The sequence below is a fragment of the Bubalus kerabau genome, chromosome 19 (assembly GCF_029407905.1).
Source record: "Bubalus kerabau isolate K-KA32 ecotype Philippines breed swamp buffalo chromosome 19, PCC_UOA_SB_1v2, whole genome shotgun sequence".
Taxonomy (NCBI): domain Eukaryota; kingdom Metazoa; phylum Chordata; class Mammalia; order Artiodactyla; family Bovidae; genus Bubalus; species Bubalus kerabau.
This window is the reverse complement of record NC_073642.1, coordinates 28,059,545-28,086,932: the sequence shown is the minus strand read 5'-3', so window position 1 is coordinate 28,086,932 and position 27,388 is coordinate 28,059,545. Positions and strand designations below refer to the sequence as shown.

The window sequence follows — 27,388 nt, the reverse complement described above, 5'->3', positions numbered from 1 at the left end:
GGTCAAGACAAATCCATGGCAACATTTATCCAGAAGAGGCTATAGAATATGAAACTAAGACTGAACCATCCTTACATCACTTAAAATAGTCTCAGTGTTAGGACTGGTCCTAAAAGACAGGACATCTTTCAAGCTCAGGAATAACTTTGTATGGCAAGTGGTTTTGAGGGAAGGGACATATAGTCTAGGTGGTCCCAGTCAGGGCTCTCATCTTCAGGGATGTGCAAAATTAAGAATTACGCAAGGCCAGTATCCATAGTAACCAGAGCATTACTCACTGTAACGACTTACCATTTGTATAATGAATGAACATTAGTATACACTCTCAACTCACCATCTTGTTACCCCCTTAGACATCTCCTCTTCTTACCCCTGAGTTTCCCTTACAAATTCCTGTTTTCCCATAATGGTTCCCTTTCTCTACTTGCAGTTGTAGTTACTAGAGGAATTTGTTTATGGGTAACAAGAGAGGAGGAGCTTCACTGGTGGCTCAGATGGTAGAGAAGCCACCTGCAATGCTAGAGACCTGAGTTCGATCCCTGTGTGTTGGGAAGATCCTCTGGAGAAGGGAATGGCTACCCATTCAAGTATTCTTGCCTGGAGAATTCCATGGACAGAAAAGGCTGGTGGGGTACAGTCTGTGGGGTCGCAAAGAGTCAGAAATGACTGAGCAACTAACACACACACAAGAGAGGAGAAGAAAGATTGAGAGCAGGAGATGGGAATCGCAGTGTTCTAGAATAAGGTGTATGTGTTGCATGGAATACAAGAACTAGTAGCCCATGGATGGGAGGGAGAGGGGGAAAGAAGCTTCCTCCATCCTAATTAAGCACGCATGAAGTCTCTGAGGGGAGCACACAGTAATGAACCAGGTGGACTTGGCCCATTTCCTTTCTCCTCAGATGATTGACATGCTGTATTTCGTGGTCATCATGCTAGTGGTGCTGATGAGTTTTGGAGTAGCCCGTCAAGCCATCTTGCATCCAGACGAGGAGCCTTCTTGGAAACTGGCCCGGAACATCTTCTACATGCCCTACTGGATGATCTACGGGGAGGTGTTTGCAGACCAGATAGACCGTAAGAATAGAATTCATAGTAAGATTCTCTTCCCTGCTTCCCAAGGCAGGTGATCAGTTCCAAATTAATGGAAGAGCCTGTGTTAATTTGGGAGTAAAGTATTTTTTATTCTGTCATAGGCATCCAATTATTTTATGAAGAAATCAGTGCAGATTATGAAATACAAATTTTTTGAGACGCCAATCTTCTACTCTGAGAACCATTCCCTGGAATTCTGAGACTCACATCCCTTGAGCACATTCTACACATGAATGTGGTCCCAATGCCAACATTCTAATTTTTCTTCAACGTAAATCTCTTTCTGCCCCGAGATAGAGCTTGTGGTGTTATTTCAGCCAAATGAGACACTGAGCATGAAGGTGACTAGTGCCTTGTGTCATCCCGTTCTTCAGGCTTCACAACTCCTTTTCCATGTAGCTGTGCATCTCCTCCTCACTCCTGAGGTGCTATTTTTGTATTATCAACAGTAATATGGATGTTAGCAGAGGAGATGAGCTGCAATCTTACATGGATTTCTGGGGAATGCAGGCCCCAGCTCTGCCCAAGCTGAGTTGGTAGGTCACAGTGTCTCTTGTGTTGTAGGGAAGTGAAGTTCAAATGAGCTTACATGATGTCACCTGGACAGTTACTGCATTACCAGTGAACAAGTATCTTCAGACCCATATTCATATTCACACCACATATTTCGATTTGCATATTGTGTTCTGTCAAAAAGTGCCAGGTACAGTACCATGGCTACTACTTCCAGTAGAAGCAGAAGCTTCTTTAGAATAGAAGGTTTTGAACATCCTTGCATTGTAGGAGATGCAGGGTTGTTCAGTGTATATTCACTAGGTGAGACTGATAACCAGTTCACACAAATGCCTTCCATCTACTGCATCTCGTCATGTGATTCAGACCACATTTTTATCATGATTATCTCAGAGTCAATTAGTGGATGTGTTTGTAGCTTGGTAAACCAGAACATGAAAATCTAATTTGGTTTCAAAAGAATATTAGCTTCAGTAAACATACATAAATGTGGAAAAAGTCCCTGGATCTAGACATAAGTTGTAATATTTTTTAATTAAATTGGGTAAAAACAGAAAATGAAGAGGCAAACGAGGCTATTTTCAGTAACAGTGGGAAATGTAGATTTTCAATTCTTGATCTCATTACTTCATAGTAATTTTGCATTTATTTGTGCTGACGAGGTATTTGGGTTGGCGTACAGGGGATGTTTGATTGGTCAACCTATACGTTAAAATGATCATCTGTCAGTAGCCTCATGTCTTTTTCACAGTGTTTTTAACTAGTGAGCTTTAGCTATTGCTTATGACATCATAAAATAAATATTCATGAAATATGTATACATATATTTCCTAGAACTAATAATGTGCACAATTCTCCTAAGTAGATCACTGTTTCCAAGTGTGAATGTGTAATTCCCTTGAATACTTTGCATTTCTTGACAGCAAAACAGTTCTTATATTACTCATCATTTGTTTGACATTTCTCTCAACTGTCTTATTTTCTTTTCTTCCTTCCTGTCAAAACTAAAAAAATAAAATGCTGCTATCCAATCACTCTATAGTCTACGCCATGGAAATTAATCGTAAGTTTACACATAATTGATGACTCTAGTCTATGGAATGTGTGTATTAATTAATCTCTTCCTCAGCTAATTACCCAGAGTTGTATGCTGGTTTCAAATATTTGTTTCCTGGTATCAGTGTTGTGTTTTTTTTTTTAAATAGGAAGTGAAAAATAAGTAGACTGTGAATTCATGGATATTACTTAATTGACTATTAGGATCATCCTATCTTTTTCTTTGGAGAAGGCAGTGGCACCCCACTCCAGTACTCTTGCCTGGAAAATCCCATGGACAGAGGAGCCTGGTAGGCTGCAGTCCATGGGGTCGCGAAGAGTCGGACACGACTGCGCGACTTCACTTTCACTTTTCACTTTCATGCATTGGAGAAGGAAATGGCAACCCACTCCAGTGTTCTTGCCTGGAGAATCCCAGGGACAGGGGAGCCTGGTGGGCTGCCATCTATGGGGTAGCACAGAGTTGGACACGATTGAAGTGACTTAGCAGCAGTAGCAGTATCTTTTTCTTCAGAAAATAAGTCCCATAGGATCAAAGTAGCATTTCAAATGAGCAGAGAGAAAAAAGATTCTTTTTCAAACAGAGCACAGAATAGTCAATTAATGAATTTGAGCCTAGAGAGGATACTTACCTCCTACCTCATAATAAAATCATTTTCAAAGTTCATGATCAAGAAGACAACATAAGTTAATATTACATAATTAGAAGACCCAATCACTTTCTAATGGTTAACAGTAAAAAAAAACAAAAACCATAAAGACAGATGTGTCTGCTTAAAGATGAAGAACACATTTTTTCATTATACATTTTCACTGTAGATTGAAAAACATAATGCAGAAATGAGAAAATATTTATAAATATGACAGGTTAAGAATGACTCACTCTGAGTGCAGAAATGAGTTTCTTCTCTCCTTTGTATGAATTGAGATCTTTCACATGGAAAATTACTGCTTAGGAAATCAGAAAAAAATAATCACAGTAAAAAAGACATAGGTCCTTTAATAGCATAGGTCAGTTATTAATCTTTCCATTCTATGTGAAAATCAAGCACAAAAAGACAAATTCTCATTTCAGCTCCTTGTGGTGACAACCAGTACGATGAGGAAGGCAAGCGGCTCCCGCCTTGCATCCCGGGTGCCTGGCTCACGCCTGCCATCATGGCCTGCTACCTGCTGGTGGCCAACATCCTGCTTGTGAACCTGCTCATCGCCGTTTTCAAGTGCGTGTCACGATGCTGACCATGTGCTTACTATTTACTACTTTACAGATTTTCAGTCTAGTCTCAGAAACCTCTGAGGCTGCCTGGCGTTTACATGGAATCCACTAGGGCTTTCAAATGCATACACATTTTTTTTTTTGCAGTCTTTTTTGTTCAACCACAATCAGACTTCATACATTCCTAAATAAAGAGTTGACACCTAAATATATTTAAATTCAATCTTAGTTTGTATTTTAACACTTTGGCATGAATTTTAATCTAATGAAAGTATTTCCTCAGATGAAAGTCTCTTGAGATAGAAAGATTTGTCAAATTGAGTCTTGAATTCATGATCAGAGGCACAAAAGCAAAGCTAATTTTATAGGCTGTGGCAATCATTGGATACTAACCTGAGCAAACTCCAGAAGATAGTGGAGGACAGGGAAACCTGGCATGCTGCAGTCCATGGGGTCACAAAGAGTCAGACATGACTTAGCCAATGAACAACCATGACAGTTATTGTACTATTTTTTACATGAAATATTTTTCTTATCATTTACTGAATAGAAGATAAAGTGACCTAGGAAAGAAATGGCTTAAAATTTCAGTTTCTTGTAAAACTTGCCCCTGTTGGCATGATGCATTGAGGATGTGACCATGTTTAATAAATGTTGAAAAAAACTATTTTAGCTTCTAAGATGAAAAATATGAGACAAAAATCCCTCACAGAAATAGAGACTCTCAGAGCTGACCAAGGCACTGGAGAGAACATGGTTACACTCCTGACTTGACAGATGAGAAAATGAAGGTTGACAGAGGTTAAATGGGTTTTCTAAGGACCCCGTGTAGACCACACACTTGATCAGGATTCCAACAATTCTAGGCTTACTGCCTTCTGCTGGAAGCTAAAAGAAGACAAAGATTGTACCAACTTAATATCCAAAATAATGCACCTTCAATCAAAATGTTCAATAATTAATGAACCCAGTTCCAAAAAAATGTAGTCAACTAGTTTTATGACTGAATTGAAAGTTTAAATACTTCAAAATGCTTAGTTGAATGGCTCATATCTTTAACTATATGAAATAAAATGTCCTGAGCAGTCAGTAAACTATGGTGTGGTTTTTCAACAGAGTAGGAGATAACAATCTCAATACCCTTCATTCTTAATTATTTATACAAGTAAAATGCCCTTCAATGTAGACAAGCCACACTGATAGATAAACCAAAAGACAAGTCATCTAGATGTCAGCCCTAATTCCTAGAATGGAACCAAAAGGCCATTTTATTGCATATTTTCAATTCAGTGTGAGTAACTCTAATTGTTCTGGGAAATCACAATCAAAAGTAATACAACTGCTTTACAACTTTGTGTTATTTTCTGCTGTACAGCAATGTGAATCAGCTACATGTATACATAACATTGTAAAGCAATTATACTCCAATTTTAAAAATTAAAATATTCTAGTGCTAAAAAAAGTAATACAACTTTGCAAATAGGTTCCTCTGTACCATTTTTCTAGATTCTACATATATGCATAAATACACAGTATTTGTTTTTCTTCCTGACTTATTTCATTCTGTATGACACACTCTAGGTCCAACATGATTATATTATGTGACTTTTGTTTCCTATATGACCATATGGTTATATTATATGACTTTTGTCACAATAAAAAAATTTTTTTTAAGTAATATAGCTAACTAAACCTGTATTCTTTTTAAAGCAATACCTTCTTTGAAGTGAAGTCAATATCTAACCAAGTGTGGAAATTCCAGCGTTATCAGCTAATTATGACATTTCATGACCGGCCTGTCCTGCCTCCACCAATGATCATTTTAAGCCACATCTATATTATCATCATGCGTCTTAGCCGACGCTGCAGGAAGAAACGAGAAGGGGACCAAGACGAACAGGATCGTGGATTGAGTATGTGCAGCACTCTTCTGTTTCTATCCTGGGCGAGTTTCTAAAGAGAGTTACAATTGGATACCCGTTAGTTTATTACTAATGAATATCACTGAAAGTCCACTCCTGAGGGGATGAAAAATTGAGAGAGTTCTTGAAAATAACTTTTCTCTATAAACCCATTGTTCCTTTCCAAATGTTTTACTGTGTTACACTTAAGGAGAATGGGAAAATATTCCTGCCACCTTGCCTCTATCCATAAAATATATGGAAAACATTTCCCAGAATATCATGCTTGGTTTCATGTTCCAAATAGCAGCAATTTGAGTTGTGTTTAAAAGTGAGCTGTTTAGGTGTCATGCAACCCAGCAGACCCAGCCAGACACTCTGTGCTTGAAATTTGAACTTTCAGTGAAAGGAACCAGTTGGGAGCTTGGGATTAGCAGATGCAAACTGGTATATATAGGATAGAAAAACAATAAGATCCTACTGTAGAGCACAGGAAACTATATTTAATACCCTGTGATAAACCATAATAGAAAAGAATATGAAAAAAAATGTGTGTATAACTGAGTTACTCTGCTGTACAGCAGAAATTAACACAGTATTATAAATCAACTATACCTCAATACTTTGGAGGAGGGCATGGCAACCCACTCCAATATTCTTGCCAGGAGAATTCCCCGGACAGAGGAACCTGGCAGGTTACAGTCCATAGGATCGAAAAGAGTCAGTCACGACTAAAGTGACTTAGCATGCATACCTCAATAAAAATTTTTATTAAAAGTGAGCCGTTCATCTCCAATGGAAAGATGATCACTGATATTACAAAAAGTCTTTGTGTGATAACCAGTCCAGGAGGTAGGGTGCTGCCTGCAAAGGATAGGGAAATGAGCTTGATTAAAGGTGGCCTGTGAAATTCACAAGGACGCACCTATCTGGCTGATGTCTCACGTGGTAACCTCTTCCACTTATGCGTAGAGCTGTTTCTCAGCGACGAGGAGCTGAAGAGGCTGCACGAGTTTGAGGAGCAGTGCGTCCGGGAGCACTTCCAGGAGAAGGAGGACGAGCAGCAGTCTTCCAGCGAGGAACGCATCCGTGTAACCTGCGAGAGGTGCACCTGGGGCGTGGCCACCGGGGGAGCCGGGCATCAGGGCAGAGGGGGACATCAAGTTCGATTTAACATTCACTTGCAGTTCTCCTGTTGACCCAACTTTGGCTTTTGAATGCGTTTCCCTCCCTGAAATAGTGTGAATGTTCCAAATGATGCTTATACATTGTATAAGAAGTGAACGATGACATTTATCGCAAATATCCCAGGCCAAAACCAAACCAAAACAAACAAAACTGTGACAGTTCCCCAACCCCAAAGTGGGTGCCTTTACAATGCAATACATGGGGAGAACCATCAGCTGCAGTGCCGTGTAACTGCTGGGGACGTTTCTCCCCGCCCTTGACATATGTGCCAAGGGTGGTCTGTCCCCAGCTTGACCTCCTCATCCTGACTAGTGCCCTCCTTGCTCCTTCCCATCACCTTTCCACCCTCAGGGAACAGAGGTTCAGGAAGGGCAAAGTCATCTGTCCTGGCTACGCATCGAGATCACCATCATTGCTTACAAGCTACATGAACTGATTGCCTGTGCTTGGGAGTCAGTCAGTTAGCAGAGGAAGGCAGGTCTGGGAGGGACAGAGAGGGACTTGTTCCATGCTTTGTAGTATTGCGTTTCCTGCAGCTGCACACCCCAGAGCAACTAGCAAAGGTGGACAAGAACAATCAACCCACGCTACGGACTTTTTTTTTTCCCGCATTTTATAGTCTTTGAGAACCTTGATCACTTCATAAAGCAACTGAAGCTTGTTAAAGTGCATGAGAATTGATAAGATTGTTCCAAAGACTTTAATGGACAATGTCTGTAGAAGGATGAGCATAGCGAGGGAGCCATGCCTAAGGGGATTCTGGAGCATCATTCTTTTTACATTTTATTTATTTTATTTTGGCTGTAATAGGTCTTAGTTGCAGCACTGGGGAGCTTCGATCTTCATTGCAGCATGCAGGATCTTTAGCTGCAGCATGAGAACTCTTAATCAAGGCACGTGGGATCTAGTTCCCTGACAAGGGATCACACCTGGGCCCCTTTCATTGTGAGTGCAGTTTTAGCCACTGCACCACTGGGGAAGTCCCCTTCTACCCTGGAGTCTTGAGCATTAAAGTTTTCTGAAACCATGTATTTCATGTCTGATATACATGTGTATACCGAGAAACTTAAAAACATGGTACAATGTCAAAAGAATATGTCAGCACATAGTTCCCAATCAGGGGCCCTAGCAATTACAAGAGAATACATGATACACAATGAAGTCTTCCTGGTGTGTGTTTAGGCCACCGACTCTGCCCCAGGCCACAGGAGGGATGGTGCCCCAGGCAGCTGCAGGGCTCTGTCCCCTCCCCACTCATACACCTAGTCACCTTGTATTAATAATTCTACCAGCCAAACTCAAGGGTTATCTACACCAACTTTTGGCCTTAATACTTTTCAATAAAACTTTGAGACACTTCTTTGCTGTTTTACTAGTAATTACTAACCTTTCAAGATTATAAAAAATGGTTTCTGTATGAGAAGGATAAGGTGCCTCATCTTATAACCTAATCTCCACGTTTTAGTTATATGTTAACTTGACTGTAATCACAGGCAGTGATTTACCATGGAAACAGTGCTCTTTCACCCTGCCTGGCCCCCTCTCCCTTTCCCAGCATTGTTTGGATTTTTACCATTCTTGGATCAAGGCTCCAGGAATGTGATTATCAGGTTGCTGCCAAATTGCATTTTCCTCTTGGGGCTCCTCGCACACGTAAGAGGAATGAAACTGTGCTGGGGCTGGTGGCAGGGGGTGGGGAGATAGTAAAAACACAATGCTTTCCATTTCCCTTGGCTGTGTTCTCAGGGTGACGGGAGCACATTCCTGCCCCTCCACTTCCCTTTGTTGACACTTTCTTGGCTGAATCACAGGTAGATGCCAGAGACAGAAAGAGGAGGGGGTCCAGGAGAAAGTGGCTTTCCTTCACCCTTAACAAGGACTGGGGAGCAATGGGTGGGGGGAGGATCTCTGTGAAGGTCTTGGGTTTCCTGTGGGCTTAATGGGAAATCAGCAACTGATCTTTTGGTATCCTCTTCCCAAGTACCAGGAAGAGAAGATGCTGGTAAGAAAGATGCTTCTAACAAAGACATAACAAAGAGAAACAAGACAGTAACTGCAAAAAGACCTGAAAGAATGATCAGTCTTAGAAAAGAGGTGGTGATTCCTCTGATGGAGAGTATGCTGTCCACATAGGAGTGGGGAAGGTGGGGGAAGAGCTTACCTGAAAGTCTTTATCTTATAAATTCATAAGAGTCAAGGATGCTTAGATGATAGAAGAGGGGTGGGATGAAGTGGTGGAGTTTCAATGTGCCTGGTAAATGACAATCTCACTCCTTATGTGACTTTGAAAGCCAAATCAGAGATCATTGCAGACATTGGACTGAGATTAAAAACATCAACTTTATTAGTAATACATTTTGTGCTAGAGGATGTGGATCAGGTCTTGCCAAATACACACCTGTCCTGTCCCCACCCAGGCACAGGAAGCTCCAGGAGCCCATAGCCCCCGCTGCCTTCTTCCCTGCTAAGCTTACTCCATGACCCTGACAAAATGAGAACCCACACTCCTGCAGGCAGCGGGCTCCCAAAGAGAGAGAGAGAGAAAGAAGCACACTCATGTCCTGGTCCCCACTCCAGAAAATCAGTTTTTGTCAAGAGTAAATGAAAGGCTAGAGAGAGGCCAAGAGTTTTATACAAATGGAAAATTCAGACATGTAAGAAGCAGCAGTAGGAATGGGGAGAAAGAATGACCCAGCAACATTAAAGACTTGAAGCCAGAGGGAGGATCCGAGTTCATCTTGAGGGAAAATACGGTAGGAATGCCATTAACCAAGAGATTGCCTGGTGGCAATAATGACAACCCAGTTGTGACTCTTTATTGTGTCAAGTCAGTGTGGCTCCATGTCTCTCAACCTGATGGCAAGGATGCAGAAAGTGAATGATGCTTGAGGTACAGCAAAAGGGAGGCTGATGGGGGCCTGGGCTGCTGCGAACCAGTCAGTGCGGGTACCATGGTGATGTCAGGGTTCACAAATGGCAGCAAAACATATTACATCACCTCCAGCCCTGTTTATCCCTGCCCAGCCCTGGAGTCCTGGTCATGATGGATGAAGGCTTAGGGACTGTCACTGCTATGTTGGAAGTAAGGGAGAGACAACCTAGGATATCAATAAGAGCTTCAGTGAGGGCCTGACCAGAGTCTGGCCAGAGCAGAGAACAGAGTCAGGAAAGGTTAATGATTTAGATGACCTGAATTCTAGAATCCAAGGAGGTTTGAGGTGTGCCTGGCCAAGTTGCTGTGTATAAATGATGTGGCATGGAGGCAGAATCCCAGAGAACTTAATATTCTTCAGTGATGACTAAGTCTTTTGCTGACTGAAAAGAATGAATACAGAAGATTGAAGACTCAAGTATTGTTCTTTGTTTAGTCTTTCACATATAAAAACTCCATAAGTAAGCACAACCAGGTGCCACCCTGGGTGTTCTCCCTACAATTACTAAACTTAAAAGGCAGCCCCATACGAAGAAGCAGATGGGAATTAAAATAGCTGAATTTCGCCTGGATAAGACAACTCTATGATCTATAGACCTGGAATGAAATGACAGGGTAGGAATAGTCTTAGAACTCAACATAGATGACCATGCAATCTTGAAACATGGGTCTTGTCAAGTAGGAACCGGACCTGGTTGCTCCACTAACATTATATTTTTATGTTACCTTTTAACTCTATCATTAAGGAAACATTCCCATATAATTTGTGAGATGCCTTGCAGGTAAAGGGTGATTGTTTCACATAAAAAAATGACTGTACAGAAAATGAATTTTAATAACTGGCTTACTACAGAGCTCCCAATGTCTTGTTCTGTCCTTTGCAAAGACACACAGGACTCTTACCATGAGAACATGAATTTGGACCTCATATTTTTTTGTTTATTTATTTTTATTTTTAATTGGAGGATAATTGCTTTACAATGTTGTGCTGGTTTCTGCTGTAGAGCAAAGTGAATCAGTTATAAGTAAACATATATCCCCTCTCTCTTGAGCCTCCCTCCCACCTCCCATCCCACCCCACTAGGCTATCACAGAGCACCAGGCTGAACTCCCTGTGCTATACAGCTGCTTCTCACTAGCCTGGACATTATATTTAATAGATAAGAGTCTATGAAAGTCAATAAAGTTATGCCCTACTTAGGTATATATTCTGTTGGTGCATGCTAAGTCGTTTCAGTCAAGTCTGACTCTTTTCAACCCCATGGACTGTAGCCCTCCAGGCTCCTCTGTCCATGGGATTCTCCAGGCATGAATACTGGAATGGGTCGCCGTTTCCTTCTCCAGGGGATCTTGACCCAGGGATTGAACCTGCATCTTTTATGTCTCTTGCATTGGCAGGTGGATTCTTTACCACTAGTGCCACCTGGGAAGCCCAAGTTACTACAAAAGTTCCACTGATTTATAGATTGTTGTGCTTATTATGTGAATGGAATGGAAAACATTATTCAAATTCAACCTTAACAAAAATGCATTTTGGTTAAACTACTTTCAGGTTTAGTGGTATAAGATTCAAATTTAAATCCTCTAGGTATTAGATATACTGAGATATGGACAAAAATCTTTGAAGATCTGTAACCATTATGACCAACCTAGACAGCATATTTAAAAGCAGAGACATTACTTTGCCAAGAAAGGTCCGTCTACTCAAGGCTATGGTTTTTCCAGTAGTCATGTATGGATGTGAGAGTTGGACGGTGAAGAAAGCTGAGCGCCGAAGAATTGATGCTTTTGAACTGTGGTGTTGGAGAAGACTCTTGAGAGTCCCTTGGACTGCAAGGAGATCCAACCAGTCCATCCTAAAGGAGATCAGTCCTGGGTGTTCACTGGAAGGACTGATGTTGAAGCTGAAACTCCAGTACTTTGGCCACCTGATGTGAAGAGCTGATTCATTGGAAAAGACCCTAATGCTGGGAAGGATTGGGGGCAGGAGGAGAAGGGGACGACAGAGGATGAGATGGCTGGATGGCATCACCAACTCGATGGACATGGGTCTGGGTAGACTCCGGGAGTTGGTGATGGATTGGGAGGCCTGAAGTGCTGCGATTCATGGGGTTGCAGAGTTGGACACGACTGAGCGACTGAACTGAACTGAACTGAACTGAACCACCTCTACCCATATGGTCATGTCATTCTATACCTGTTCAGCACCTAGAGTTCAGGGAATCCTTTCACTGAAAGTTTTTCAAACTAAACTGAAACTGAAAGTACAACTCACAGAAAGCATCTATAAAAGAAAAGAAAAAGTGATAGACTGGATTTCATCAAAAGAAAAAACTTTTGCTCTACAAAAGACACTGCTATGACAATGAAAAACGAGGCACAGACTGGGAGGAAACACATGCAAATCACGTATCTGCTGTAGGGCTAGTGTACAGGATATCTAAAGAACTCTCAAAACTCAATAATAAGGGGGAAATGATCCAATGAAAAATGGGTCAGCAACTTCCCTGGTAGTCCAGTGGTTAAGAAACCGCAATTCTAATGCAGGGGGTACAGGGATCTCGCATGCCACAAACAAGACCTGGTGCAGCCAAATAAATAAATAAACATTAAAAAAAAAGAACCGTACACCAAAAGAAAAAGTAGTCAACTAACTGTATGATAGCTTTAAACAGAAAACATGACCTTAGAAATATGACATTATTGGAAATATGTCTTCAAGAGGAAATCGACTTTATTTCATGGGTAGGCCATGGACCTAGAACAGTTTTTGTTCTGTGCTGAAAAGAAAACAGAATTAAGATGTCAAAAGTCAGGAAAGTCCATATCTCACTGTGAGTTCTGTTATAAATGATGGATTTCTCTTATATGCTTTCCTGCCATTCAGTGTGTAGAGATGGGACCCTTTCCCAATGATTTCCTCCATCCCTTCTCTTTCCCCTCCTGAAATGGAAACCCCTCCCTTGATTTCCATATATGGATGTCAAGATTTGTGAAACACACTTAAGTCATCATGTTACAAAAGTTACAAGTCAAGGCTGGAAGGGGAAATAGTTTTCCAAGTGTCCTTTCTGTTAAATCATTTCAGAGAGAAGTGAATGTCACCTGGTTCTTTCTTCCTTCTTTCACACATGCTCTAAAAACTCAATACAACTTCCCTTGATTTGGCATAAAATGTGCCATCTCCATACTGTAGCTATTTAAAAATAAGCTTGAAATAACATTCTATTTAGTTACTTTTTTATTGGAGTATAGTTGATATACAACGTTGCATTAATTTCTGCTGTACAGAAAAGTGCATCAGCTATATGCATACACATATCACCTCTTTTCTGGATTTCCTTCCCATTTAGGTCACTGCAGAGCCTGAGTAGAGTGCCCTGAGCTGTACAGTAGGTTCTTGACAGTTATCTATTTTGAAATAATATTCTTAACTTAAACCACATCTTGAAGCTTTGTTTCCTCCACAGCTTCAGTTAAGGGAGTGGCTACAGTAGGGATGGGGCATTTCTGAGACACCTAAAGAGGCGTCCTACACACAGCGGGGTTATCTATTCATTACAGGGGAGGAGGGACGGTTAGGGAGATGTCAGGGTGACAGAATCAGATGAGTCTGAGGTCTCCTTTTTCTGAGTGGCTGATGATGCTGTCTTCTGGATTAGGTCACACAAGGGATAAGTCAGGCAGAGAATTAGAGAAGATTTGAGAAGATACTTATCTGTATTTTACCGGCTTATTTACTTTTAAAAGTTTGCACAGCTGCTTTATCTCAAAACTCTGTGTTTGTTCAAGGATCTCAAGTCTGTTCCAGAAGCAATGTGGTTTCTAACACAAAAAGAATGAATCCTCGTGGCAATGGATTTGAAGGGCGTGAGAAGACATGACATTTAACAGAGACAATTAAGTTGGACTTGAAGTCATGGAAAATTAGGAGTGAAAAGTTCTTGTTGGTCCCTGAAATGCAGGAGGAGAGAGAACCCTTAGAAACTGTAGTTAGGTTCCCTATGGTTGTTGTAGTTGTTTAGTCACTAAGTTGTGTCCAACTCTTTGCCACCTCATGGATTGTAGCCCACCAGGCTCCTCTGTCCATGGGATTTCCCAGGCAAGAATACTGAAGTGAGTAGCCATTTTCTTCTCTAGGGGATCTTTCTGACCCAGGGATGGAACCCACATCTCCTGCTTGGCAGGTGGGTTCTTTACCACTGAGTCACCACGGAAGCCCAATGGTAGGGAAGCTTGTTTGTTTTTTTTTTTTTAATATTTATTTGTTGATTTATTTATTTATTGAACCATAGTTGATTCACAATGTTGTGTTAGTTTCAAGTGTACAGCAAAACGATTCAGTTTATATATATATATATATATATATATATGTATATATATATATATTCAGATTCTTTTCCTATAGAGATTATTACAAAATATTGAGTAGAGTTCCTGGTGTTACACAGTAGGTCTATCTTGATCATCTATTTCATATACACTGGTGTGTGTATGTTAATCCCCGTAGGGAAGCTTCTAAAGGAGGAAGTCACATCTCCTCATACATGGTGAATTTGGTGAAATTGGTCCTCCTGGTGGCAAACTTCCAGGAAGCCAGATCCTTCCTGCTCAAATGATGTGGTTTCCTAAGGGGCATAAAAATAGTCCTCTCCCCATGAAAAGAATTAAGAATAGAATCCAAGGACCCTCCCACACAACAGAACACAGCTGTTCAATGCAGCCAACAGAAGTAGAACCTTAGCAGGTTTTAGTTCAGGCAACATTATGATTTCACAGGCTATTGCCTGATCATCTAAGAATTAAAAGAAAATCCAAAAGCAGATATTTATAATCTGCCATGATCTTCCTTACAATCCCATAAGGGAATACCAATTATTAAATATAGTTAACAATTTAAGTTCATTGGTATTTCTCAGATAGCTAAATGACTACTTGTCCCTGAAGTAAAATATCTGATAATCTGAACTTAATTATTTTTGCATTAAAAAATTATTTCATTGAAGTATAACTGATTTATAATATTGTATTAATTTCTGCTTCAAAGTGATTTAGTTATATACATATATATATTATTTTTCATATTCTTTTCCATTATGGCTTACCCAGGATATTGAATATAATTCTCTGTGCTATACAGTAGGACCTTAATTATACATTCTACATATACTAGTTTGCATCTGTTAATCAGAAACTCCCAAACCTTCCCTCCCACTCTCTTTCCCCCTTGGCATCCACAAGATCTGCTAAGTCTATGAGTCTGTTTCCATTTCATAGATAGGTTCATTTGTGTCATATTTTAGATTACACATATAAGTGATATCATTTGGTATTTGTCTTTCTCCATATGACTTAGTTCACTTAGTCTGATACTCTCTAAGTCTATCCATGTTGCTGCAAATGCCATTATTTCATTCTCTTTTATGGCTGAGTAATATTTGTCTATACATACCACATCTTCTTTATCCATTCATCTGTTGATGGACACTTAGGTTGCTTTCATGTCCTGGCTATTTTAGTGCTGTTATAAACACAGGAGTTCCTGTATATTTTCGAATTATGGTTTTCTCTGGATATATGCCCAGGAGTGGGATTGCTGGGTTATATTGCAACTCTATTTTTAGTTTCTTAAGGAACCTCCATACTCTTTTTCATAGTGGCTGCACCAACTTACATTCCCATTGACAGTGTAGGAAGTTTCCTTTTCTCCACACCCTTCTACAGCATTTGTTATTTGTATACTTTTTGATGAGGGATATTCTGTCTGGTGTGATAGCTCATTGTAGTTTTGATTTGCATTCCTCTAATAATTTGTGATGAACCTAAACTTAACTATTAACAATGTATTTTCTGAATCCCCTGAATTTCAAATAAGGATTTGAATGTATTTATTTTGTCATTGTAACCATTCCTTGCTGACAGCTATACTCAAATCTCACAAACCTAAGTGCTAGTGTTTTCCTTTATCATCAGAGGCAGTGTGATGTGCCAGCTTAGACAGCAGAGCTGGAGCTCATGCTGGAGCCCCAGTGTTTGCCCGCTGTGCATCCTTAGGCAGATTACTTACCCTCTCCTTGACTCTATTTCCTCATGGGTAAAATGTTGTTGTTCTTCCGTCACTAACACTTCAGTGACCCAATGGACTGCAGCTGCTAGACTCCTCTGTCCATGGGATTTCCCAGATAAGAATACTAGTGTGGGTTGCCATTTCCTTCTCCATGGAATCTTCCCAACCCAAGGATCCAATCTGTGTCTTTCTACGCTGTCAGGCAGGTTCTTTACCATTGAGCCGCCTGGGAAGCCCCATCAATAAAATGGGGGTGTTGAAAAGACTGCCTGCCTCATAGGGCTGCTGTGAGATTAAACAAGCCTAGAGTAGGACTTTGGTGAGTACGTATTAATACATATATAAGGTACTTGGTGTAATGAAGGGTAAAGAGCACCCTATGTGTTAACTGTACTTCTGTTGTTTTCTGATGTTCCTCAGGGTAATTTTCAGTGGTTATATTAGGAGTGTGTGATGTTTAAAAATATGCCCGAGTCCCATGATTCCCCAAAGCCTGAAAAAATCATACAACAACAATAACATTAATTTTTGGTTTTAATCTTTAGTTCATCTCGGTGTAATACACCTGTCCCTTTGTATTCACTAGAGTTGAAAACATGTCAATGAGGTTGGAGGAAATCAACGAAAGAGAAAACTTTATGAAAACTTCCCTACAGACTGTGGACCTTCGCCTCTCCCAACTGGAAGAACTATCTAACAGAATGGTGAATGCGCTGGAAAACCTGGCGGGAATCGACAAGTCTGACCTGATACAGACGCGGTCCCGGGCCTCCTCGGAATGTGATGCCACGTTCCTTCTCAGGCGGAGCAGCATCAGCAGCGCCGATGGCTACAGCCTGTACAGGTACCATTTTAACGGGGACGAGCTGTTGTATGAGGATACTTCCTTCTGCATGCCGCCGGGGGCAGCGTCCAGGAAAAAAGCCGGTTCCTTCCGTGGGAAGGAAGAGAAGGACCAAAGGACGTACCTGGCCCCAGAGCGCCAGGGCAGCCTTCGCCTGCCACCCAGTACTGGCACGCCAGCATCCCCGGACCGAGGTCAGCTTGTCTCCGACAACTGCAAGAGCAGCTCGGAACCGAAGTCAGGTCCAGATACTGGGATTTCAGCTGAAAATGATGAAAGGCAGGTAGTCCCTAAAAAAGAAGAAATGACTTCCCCAAGTTTAAGTCAAACAGATGCTATACATTCAGAAAACAAGTCAGATTTTCAAAAAAGCACTCAGCTGACAGTGGAAACCACAAAGGTAGAAAGCACCATTTCTTATCCCCTGGAAGAAACAAAGACAAGCTGCCGTTACCCTGATGAGACGTTCAGCGCTTGTAAAACTCTAAAGTCCAGAAGCTTTGTGTATTCCCGGGGAAGAAAGGTGGTTGGTGGGGCTAACAACTGGGGTGCAGCCGGGGACCCAACATGCCCCTCGACAGTTCAGCAGTGGACCACGGAATGGAAGTATGAAGTTCAAAAGATTATGCGATCTCGGAGCACGGAAATACCTTCCTTTGCGTCCGAAGCTGCACTGCAGGCTGAGCATTGTGGACATTTCACAGACAAGGAAGACGAAAACTGTGTTTTTAAAACAGCCCCTCAGATCTCTTGCTTGTCTGTTACTGACAGAACTGACAAGGAAAACTTACTGTCTGTGAAAACACACCAAACTTTGGGATTCCCATGTTCAAGGTCAAAAAGTTTACATGGCCGTCCTAGGAGTGTGAAAGCCCTCCAGGGCAACTTACACAGACCTGGACATGCCAGCAGTGTAAGTAACTTAGTAGTTGTGTCCGGAATTACAATGGAAGACCCCAAGGTTCAGCAAGAGAAGACTTCCTCAGAAACAGAGTGCTAATGTGTTTTGTTTCTTTGGTTTTTACATCAGAACCACAGATGAGTTCCATCTTGGTCATCTAAACATCATCAGTTTCTGAAAACATTTTCATTAGAGATCTTTGACCATTAGTTAATTTATATTTTGATTAATTTAAAATGTAAAGGCACTAAACTTTAAGTAATAGTTTGGTAGCATATGTTAGTAAACTTAGTTCTTTTTTTAGTTGGAGTAGGGTCAAGAAAAGTAAAGACTCCAATTGCTTAATCAATAGGCAAGAGCCTATGATCTCTTTGGGGCTTCCCAGGTGGCTCAGAGGTAAAGAATGCACCTGCCGCTGAAGGAGACCCAGGTTCAATCCATGGGCCGGGAAGATCCCCTGGAGAAGGAAATGACAACCCACTCCTGTATTTCTGCCTGGGAAATCCCATGGACAGAGGAGCCTGGGGGCTGCAGTCCTCAGGGATCACAAGAGTGCGACATGACATAGCGTCTAAACAACAATTACAACAATCTCTGTTTCTGAGGGCAACCAAAAACAGCCAAAGACATGCTTTTGGGTGTCACCAATAGTTTATTTAAGGGAGTAAGCAGCTATGTGAGAAAGGGAAATTAAAGAAAAAGCAAACATGAGAAAAGGAGGGGTGGAAGAGAAAACAAACTAAGAGGTGCAAGAAGGGAGGACTGGAAAGGGGACTTAAGTATCATATCTTCTTTATGGGTTTTTTTTTTTATGTTTTCATGTTTTAAAATTACACAATAAGAAAAAAAGTCCACGATTATATCAGAGGTCACACTGTAATAGGGTAAGGTGACCAATAGTTTTGTTAATGTGTAAAAATTGTGTCCCATATGAATCTTCTTGTTGTCATATAGTCCTAGATGCCAAATACAAATTAATTGTACTTCTGTCTATTGCAATGGTCTGTGTAAAGCTGTGGCTAAAATCTAAAGGATCCATGTTCGAGGTGGGAGTTCTCAAGAGTGTCAAAGATGACTCACAGCTAAAAACAAAAGGTGAGGCTCAATTTGGAATTTCAGACATAACATTGCCATAAAGTGGCAAAGAGTTGGGGAGAGAGGTAGAGAGAGAGGCACAGTGCCGTTGTGCCAAAGATACTGATCAGAGAGACTCTGGAGGCTAAAGAGGTTCATGTGCAGATCAGAATCCCTGAACTGGGCTGGATTTACCAGAAAGCACTGCTACACCATTGCATGGATGATGGGACTTGGACATTTAATAAATGATAACATTTATTTAATAAATTATAACATTTATTTAATAAATAAAACTGCTTATCTATTGCTACATCGAGACTGTTCAATCAATCCTGCTCCCTGTGTTATTTGAGCCAAGGATAAACCCATCTTATTTGGCCTCATTCCTAATTCTTTGCTTTGGATGCCTAGAAAACTTTCAGCCCTTTCAGTTTAGTTCAGTTCAGTCTCCAGTGTCGGAGTTTCAGCTTCAGCATCAGTCCTTCAAATGAATATTCAGGACTGATTTCCTTTAGTATGGATTGGTTGGATTTCCTTACAGTCCAAGGGACTCTCAAGAATCTTCTCCAACACCATAGTTCAAAAGCATCAATTCTTAAGCCCTTTGCCACACCCTAAAAAAAAGTATTTCTCAGAATAAGCTGGAGAACCTCTGACAGCACTAGAGAACAGGTTTGAAGAAGGCAAAGCTTCTCAGAATTCTCCACCTGTCCACTCATTACACAGCCCCCCTTTCTTGGTCCCTCCTACCTTGCCTCAGGTGAGGGCCCTGAATCTATCCCCAGGAGTCTCACTGAGTCTCCTGTTGACATACTGGAATGGGTAGCTATTCCCTTCTCTAGGGATCTTCCTGACCCAGGGATTGAACCCAGGTCTCCCACATTACAGGTGGATTCTTTACCATCTGAGCCACCTGGGAAGCAATATTTCTAATTCTGGTTTACCTAATTTATTCATGTTTCCTATGATCTTCTTTGTGTCTTTTAGCTCCATGAAATGCTGGGTGTTGTTTTTGATCTGTATGGAGGGTGTGTCTTCCTGGTGTGCTTTTACTGTTGGTAGGAATGCTATTCTGATCATCTTTTTTATTACAATACTTGTCTATGGGATTTGACTTCCATGCTTTCCCTTGATTATTGTTATGTGAAATAGGTTTTCTCAAACTTTTTGAAGACGGCAGTTGTCAGGATAGCTTTTCTAACTTCACAAGAGAACCTTCTTTATTTTTACAGTCTGGCATTAAAATTTTGTAAAAACCAGGGGACTTCCCTCGTGGGCCAGTGGTTAAGAGTCCATGCTTCCACCACACAGGGCACAGGTTCAGTCCTTGGTCAGGGAACTAAGATTCCCACATGCCCTGCAAACAACAGAAAAATTGTAAAGTCAGTTTATTTTCAGAGATTCCTGGTCCTCCATCTTTATTTGGACCTTCCCTTTCCTTTGTCTTGACTTGGCTCGTTTTGTTTCCATGCCCAGCAGTCTGTCCTTGCTGTGGCTCCCTTTCTTTAATGAAGCCCAGGTAGGTCAGTTTCAAGAGTTCCTCTAGCAGTTTCAAAAGTTCTACCCCTCAGACCACCAGGAGCCCCTGCACTCCCAAACACCATTCTCTACTTCACTTGCTCTTCTCCACTTGACTGGCCAGGCCAGTAAATACCTTCTGGCTATTTGGGAATTCTCCAGATGCCTCATTGATTCCCTTTGCTGATATTACAAAAATCTTCTAAGTGCTGTGGTTTAATCCTACTTACCTATATTTTGGAAATCTTGGGGAAACCAGTTCACTTAGATTTGTGGTGAATGTTGTCCATGGGGCTTCGGTTTTGCTTTATAGTTCCTTTGTCTGTTTTCCTGGGGAAACTGAAAAATTATGCTGCTGTTGTCATCTTCCCAGAATTCCCCCTCAGGAAAAAGATGTTTTAAATGACTTAATAGTTATCTTCAAGGGCCATATACTCAGGTAATGGCATAGTTTTGTAGACGTTGTTGTTTAGTTGCTCAGTCGTGTTCCGACTCTTTGCGACCCCATGGACTATAGCCCACCAGGCTCCTCTGCCCATGGGATTTCCCAGGCAAGAATACTAGGGTGTGTTGCCATTTCCTTGTACATAACCACTATACACTACCTCTCCCCGACTGCTTCCACTATCACTTTCTGTTATCTGGACTCTTCTAACAGTCCCCAACTAGCATTGTTACTGAAAAGTGGGGTCTGGCTGCTGGCTGCTCTAAAGTCAGTAAAGGGGCAAGGGTGGTGGGAAGTTTGCTTTACTTCAGAAGCTGGCAACATTGCAGGGGGTCAGGGGGAGAGGAGACTCCTGTTCAATGGCTGACTCCCACCACTGACAATCAGTAGGCAAGGGCTTTTCTAGGCAGAAGGAGGGGGCTTCATGCAGAAACAGCACAGGCAGCTCTGACAGTCATCTTGAAATTGGTCATCAGTGGTCTGACCAGTGTCATCTTGATCATTTTGAGTACAATTAATCTTCAGTCCTGGAGTTGGTTTGTTCCCAGTTCTCAGAATTGTGGCAGCTTAGGTCATGAACACAGTCTGGTTGTCATGTATTGATAGTTAACCTCTTCCGCCTGGTGGGGGTTTCAGTACCTATAAGACAGTTCATGCATTCGAGCAAGCTCCAGGAGTTACTGATGGACAGGGAAGCCTGGCGTGCTGCAGTCCATGGGGTCACAAAGAGTCGGACACAACTAAGTGACTGAAATGACTGACTGACTGAAGACAGTTCACAGGATATGGCTCAGAGTATTACCTATAGCCCCTGAGGAGGAACTAAAGGTCTTTGACTGAGCTTAATGACTAAACTGTTATTATTTTGTCCTGTTTGACTGTTTTCCTTTGCTTCTGAATTTTCTCACTTCTCTGATTAAATATATTCTTTGACTCAAGTTTTTCTACAGGCAAGAGGCAGGTTTAGGGCATGGGAGGTGGTGGAGAAGCAATGTAGGGTCCTGTTATATTCAGTCTCACAGCTTCTACCATTATGTACCTCTACAGTAGGGTGTGTGTGTGTGTGTATGATTAATTTAAAATGTTAGATCAAGTCATTCTCAACTCAAAGCATCACAAAAGCACCTAAACTTTCAGAACCCTTGTGATCTGGCTCGTTGATTTTCTCTGACCTCTTCTCCCACTGGATTAGGCTGCTCTGAACACACCGGGCAGGATCTCAACCCTGGGCATTTGCATGACTCTCTCCTCTTCCTCCTGATTTCCACTTGGCTTGCTCCTTCACTCCCTGCAGTTTCTGTCTGCTCAAATGTCACCTGATCAGAAGGCCTTCCCTGATCACACTCCATCTCCCATTGAAAAAAAAGCCCTCATCCTCTTCCCATATTTTTCAATTCATGGCACTTGTTATACATTAATTTTGTGTATCTTTTCACCTGTAATGAAAGTGCCAGGAAAGTAGAAACTGTCTTCTTAGTGACCCAAGTAGTTTTTAACACAGAGTTAGCAATCAATAGGGCTTCCTTGGTAGCTCAGATGGTAGAGAATCTGCCAGCCAATGCAGGAGACCCAGGTTTGATCCCTCGGTTGGGAAGATCCCCTGGAGAAGGGAGTGGCACCCCACTTGCCTGGGAAATCCCAGACAGAGAAGTCTGGCGGGCTACAATCCATGGGGTCAAAAAGAGTCAGACATGACTGAGTGAGTAAAGCGCATACACATGTAGCAATCAATACAAATTTGGTAACTGATTGAATGAATATATAAATTACCTAGTACATAATAGGTATTCAAAAAGTGTTATGTGCTTTTTTCTTCCCTTCTTCACAGGGAAAAGGAAATGGTCTGTAGGGAATACCACTATCCCCCACCATTTCTGTTCAGTCACTCAGTCATATTCAACTCTTTGCGACCCCATAGACTGCAGCATGCCAGGCTTCTCTGTCTTTCACTATCTTCTGGAATTTGCTCAAATTCAAGTCCATTGAGTCAATGATGCCATCCAACCTTCTCATCCACTGTCACCCTCTTTTCCTGCCCTCTATCCTCCTATCCTGCACAATAGAAGAACCAATACAAGAAACAGAGTCAGAAAAACAGGAGGACAAAAGAGTGACATTAGAGACAAAGAAGGAGATAGGCAGCTATTTCCAAGGAACAGAGTTATCAAGGAGACCAAGACTAGTGCTTGGAATTGCACTGATTCTCCCAAAATTCAGACACTAAAGCTGAAATTCAATGAGTGTATTTGGAGGTAGGAGACACCTCTTTGTGAGGTAATAAATGTTAAATGAGTTCATAAAGGCTGGGATCCTAATCCAACAGGATTAATGAATGCCCCTATAAGATGAGGCACCAGGAACAAAATTAGGTCATTTGCAGATGTGGATGGACTTAGGGTCTGTTATAGAGTGAAGTAAGTCAGAAAAACAAACATTATATATTAATGCATATATGTGGAATCTAGAAAGAAGGTACAGATGAACCCATTGCAGGGCAGGAATAGAGACGCAGACATAGAAAATGGACATGTGAACACAATGGAGGGGTGGGCTGCATTGGGAGGGTAGCACTGACACATATATACTACAACGTGTAAAACAGATAGCTAGTGGGAAGCTGGTGTGTAGCACAGGGAGCTCAACTCAGTGCTCAGTGATGACTTAGGGGGTAGGAGGGGGAAGGTGGGAGGGAGGCCCACCTCAACAGGGAGGGGATATATGTAAACATATGGCTGATTTGATTCATGTGCAGCAGAAACTAACACACTGTAAAGCAACTATACCCCCCCAATAAAAATTAACTTGAATAAAGAAGAGGCACCAGAGTGAGTTCTGACACCCTGCACCCACCCACCACCCACCTCCCACCACTCAGCTCTCTTCATTGTCTGCAAGCCCAGAGTGCTCTCACCAGAATTCCATCTTTCCTACTTGATCTTGGGCTTCCCAGCCTCCAGAACTGTGAGAAATAAACTGCTGTTTAAGCCGCCTAGTCTGTGATGTTTTCTTAGGGCAACCCAAACACACTAACACAATTAGATATCTGAAAAGGTCCTAACATTTAGGGTAGGTCAAGACAAATCTGGAAATCAGTTTTTCAGTTTTTTAATTGTATGGTCACTTAATAGAGTTGTAGATCCTAAAACTTGTATGGCAAGGCCCAAGTCACAGTAAGCCATTTCAGCATAAAGAAAGATCCATACATTCCTTGCAGAGCATGTATGGGAAAACAATCCATTTTGTCCAGTTTTATTAAAGTATAATTGACATATATCACTGCACAAGTTTAAGGTGTACAGTCTAATGATTTGACTCGCATATATTGTAGAATGATTACTGCAGTGAATTTAATTGGCATTCATCATCTTATATGAATACAGTAAAAAGAGAGAAAAAAACATTTTTTCCCCTTGTGATGAGAACTCTTAGGATTTACTCCCTTAACTTTCCCATATAACATACGCTACACTATGCTAAGTCACTTCAGTCGTGTCCGACTCTGTGTGACCCCATAGACGGTAGCCTACCAGGCTCCCCCGTCCCTGGGATTCTCCAGGCAAGAACACTGGAGTGGGTTGCCATTTCCTTCTCCAATGCATGAAAGTGAAAAGTGAAAGTGAAGTTGCTCGGTGGTGTCCGACTCTTAGCGACCCCATGGACTGTAGCCTACCAGGCTCCTCCGTCCATGGGATTTTCCAGGCAAGAGTACTGGAGTGGGGTGCCATTGCCTTCTCCAATAACATACAGCAGTATTATATTATTTCCCTAGTACTTACTTTTCTTATAACTGGAAGTTTGCAGCTTTTAACCAACTCTCTCCAGTTCCTCTCTCCCACCTCCTGCCTCTGGGAACCGCAAATATGATCTCTTTTTTCTTATTTTTTTTTAATCTATTTAATGCAGATGAATCACAGATAATTCATAAAAAGGTGTTAAATATATGTGTACAACAGTATCTTTAATACCTATAATTCAATGGACTTGATATTTTAAAGTACAGTTGTAGTACCCAAGCAAAATGGAATCGTATGTCACTCAAACAACTTAACCAGAAAGATCACTGGGGTTCTGGATCCAAGATAAATTTTTTTTTTTAAAAGGTAAATTTTGAAGTCTTATTTAAATTTTGTTGTTTAGTTGATAAGTCTGTCCAGTTCCTTTCGACTCCATGGACTGTGCCCCATCAGGCTCCTCTCTCCATGGGATTTCCCAGGTAAGAATATCAGAGTAGGTAGCACTTTCTTCTCCAGGGGATCGTCCCGATCCAGGGATTGAACCCACATTTCCTGCATCACAGATGGATTCTTTACTACTGACCCACCAGGTTGTTGTTCAGTTGCTAAGTCGTGCCCAACTCTTTGCCATACCAGACTTCCCTGTTCTGCATTATCTCCCTGAGTTTGCTCAAACTAATGTCCATGAAGTTGGTGATGCCATCCAACCATCACATCCTGTCACCACCTTCTCCTCTTGCCCTCAATCTTTTCCAGCATCAGGGTCTTTTCCAATAAGTTGTCCTTTCCCATGAGGGAGCCAAAGTATTAGAACTTCAGCTTCAGCATCAGTCCCTCCAGTGAATATTCTGGGTTGATTTCCTTTAGGATTGACTGATTTGCTGTTCAAGTGACTCTCAAGAGTCTTCTCCTGCACCAAAACTTGAAAGCATCAATTCTTCACGCTCAGCCTTTTTTATGGTCCAACTCTCACATCCAGTACATGACTATTGTAAAAACCATAGCTTTTACTATACAGACATTTGAGCCACAAGGGAAGCCCCTTAAGTTGTTTAGTGTTTCCATTAGGGACACTTGTCAGAATGATTGTGACTCAGGTGGCCTCATTGGAGCTTCCCTATGGCATTAATTATAAAATGCTAGATTAGGGATTTATAAGAAAAACCTAGTTTCAATTAATACTTTACCAAAATGTAACATCACCAGTCACCTTCCACCCAAGGCGGCTCCAGTTCGGAAACATGCTGGAGTTCAGAAATGCCCTGGGCTTCATAAGCTGAAGGTAGCTGATTCTTTGCAGTTATTGGGTCCATAGCCTATTTGGTCCAAACAGTTAAGGTCTGCCTCTCGCTGGGCTTTTTGATCATTTATCTGCTCACTGGTATTTTTACACGTGAGGATAGGCAAGAAAAGAAAGGAAGGTAACTTGCTTAATATGGAGTTTGATAAAGAGGGTAGAAGTTAAAGTAAACGGAGGCGTTCAGGTTGCCTGGCAACGTCCTCTGTCAACAGCCTCAGCATCCCACGCAATTCAGCAGGACACCTCAGGCTCATGGCTCCTTGCACGGACAGACACACTGGGTGATGGGAGATGATCTCCCCCACTGTGCACCTTGAAGGCATCGCGCTGACCGTCTGATCCCGGTCACTGCCCGCTGCCCTGGGCCGCCTCCCCGGTGCCCGATCCTCACAGGCTGGCCGCAGACGGCGTGACCGGTCGATCTCGGGCTACAGGGTCCCCTTTCCCCGCTCTGGGATCCTCCTGACTACGGAAAACACCGATCGCGCGAGCTGGGGAAGTAGCGAGCGGCGTCCAGGGACCTGTCGTGACCCCCGCCGGCCTCCGTACGTCCCCGTGGCCCCCATGGATGGCCTCCGTGACACACGCCGGCCGCCGTACGTCCCCGCGAGCCGCCGTGACCCCCGCGGGTGGCCCCCGTGACCCCAGGCGGCCGCCGTACGTCCCCCTGGCCTCCGTGGACCCTGCCGGCCGCCGTAGGAGCGCCCCCAGCCCCGCCCGGGCCGCGCTCTCAAGATGGCTCCCGGGCCTCACTCCCCCCCGGCGCACTCGCTGAGGGCAGGGCAGCGGCGCTCGGCACAAGCCTCGCGTTCCGGCGCCCGCGCAGCCTAGAGACCAGGAGCGGCCGGCCGCCGGCCCTGCGCGCGCCGTCTCGCGGGGCGGGGCGCGGCGCGGCGCCGGGCCCCTTCCGGGGATGGGCCCGGGCTCCTCCCCGCTCGGGCGGGCGCTCCGCTGTGTCCCCGCCCGTCAGCCCGCCCGGCCCGGCTGGCTGCAGACCGAGCCCGGGCAGTCGCACCGGGAGCTCTCAGCCCGCGGGCGTCGGGAGGCGGGTCCCGGGCCGCGACCGGGCCGGACCGAGCAGGCGGCCGCATCATGTTCTCGCTCAAGCCGCCCAGACCCACCTTCAGGTCCTACCTCCTGCCGCCGCCCCAGGTAAACAGCCGTCTCCCCGCTGCCGCTCTCTCATCGCGCTTCCGGGGAGCCGCGCGCGGGCCGGCCCGGGAGGCTGTCCCGGACTCCGGACCCCGGCCCCGGATTCCGTTGCGGGGAAGCCACCTTCCAGCGAGCCCCGCCGGCTCGGTGGAAACTTGCAAAACTCCGCCGCAGCCGTCTTCGGCTCGGAGACGGAACCCCAGGGAACGATCGAACCGGGATTTATTTAGCCCTTTGCCCAGCGGCTGTCCACGCTGTGACCGCCGGCGGGATTGCATCGCCTGCGGGCTTCTGGAGGGAGGGGTCACCTACCTGTTGTAAATGTGAACACCTGGAGGCGCCTCAGGTGGTTGTACAATAGTGCTTTTTAGGTCCGACTCCCAATACCTTCACGAACAGGAGTTTAGTAAAAATATGAAAGAATTTAAGTGGGGGGATACGTGCCTGTC

At 43.0% G+C, this 27,388-nt stretch overlaps 2 protein-coding genes and 1 long non-coding RNA gene across 4 annotated transcripts in view; 2 read left to right on the top strand and 1 right to left on the bottom strand.

The window, feature by feature from the left end:
• TRPM1 (transient receptor potential cation channel subfamily M member 1) overlaps positions 1-17,812 on the top strand; it is a 75,315-nt gene extending 57,503 nt beyond the window's left edge. The window contains exons 22-27 of the mRNA XM_055555879.1: positions 903-1,077; positions 2,651-2,671; positions 3,740-3,884; positions 5,591-5,793; positions 6,754-6,886; positions 16,555-17,812. Coding sequence (XP_055411854.1) covers positions 903-1,077; positions 2,651-2,671; positions 3,740-3,884; positions 5,591-5,793; positions 6,754-6,886; positions 16,555-17,812 — 1,935 coding nt within the window. The remainder of the gene's footprint in view (positions 1-902; positions 1,078-2,650; positions 2,672-3,739; positions 3,885-5,590; positions 5,794-6,753; positions 6,887-16,554) is intronic.
• A 2,171-nt stretch (positions 17,813-19,983) lies between these two features.
• On the bottom strand, positions 19,984-27,103 carry LOC129634427 (uncharacterized). The gene is made up of 3 exons (XR_008705631.1): positions 26,922-27,103; positions 20,539-20,647; positions 19,984-20,147 (listed from the first exon to the last, which is right to left on the bottom strand). It is a non-coding gene; the product is annotated as an uncharacterized LOC129634427 (long non-coding RNA).
• MTMR10 (myotubularin related protein 10) overlaps positions 26,483-27,388 on the top strand; it is a 38,754-nt gene continuing 37,848 nt past the window's right edge. The window contains exon 1 of one of the 2 annotated variants that reach the window (XM_055556642.1): positions 26,483-26,939. In XM_055556642.1, the coding sequence (XP_055412617.1) occupies positions 26,880-26,939 (60 nt within the window). In that variant the 5' untranslated portion in view covers positions 26,483-26,879. The remainder of the gene's footprint in view (positions 26,940-27,388) is intronic. The other variant, XM_055556644.1, reaches the window with a different exon arrangement.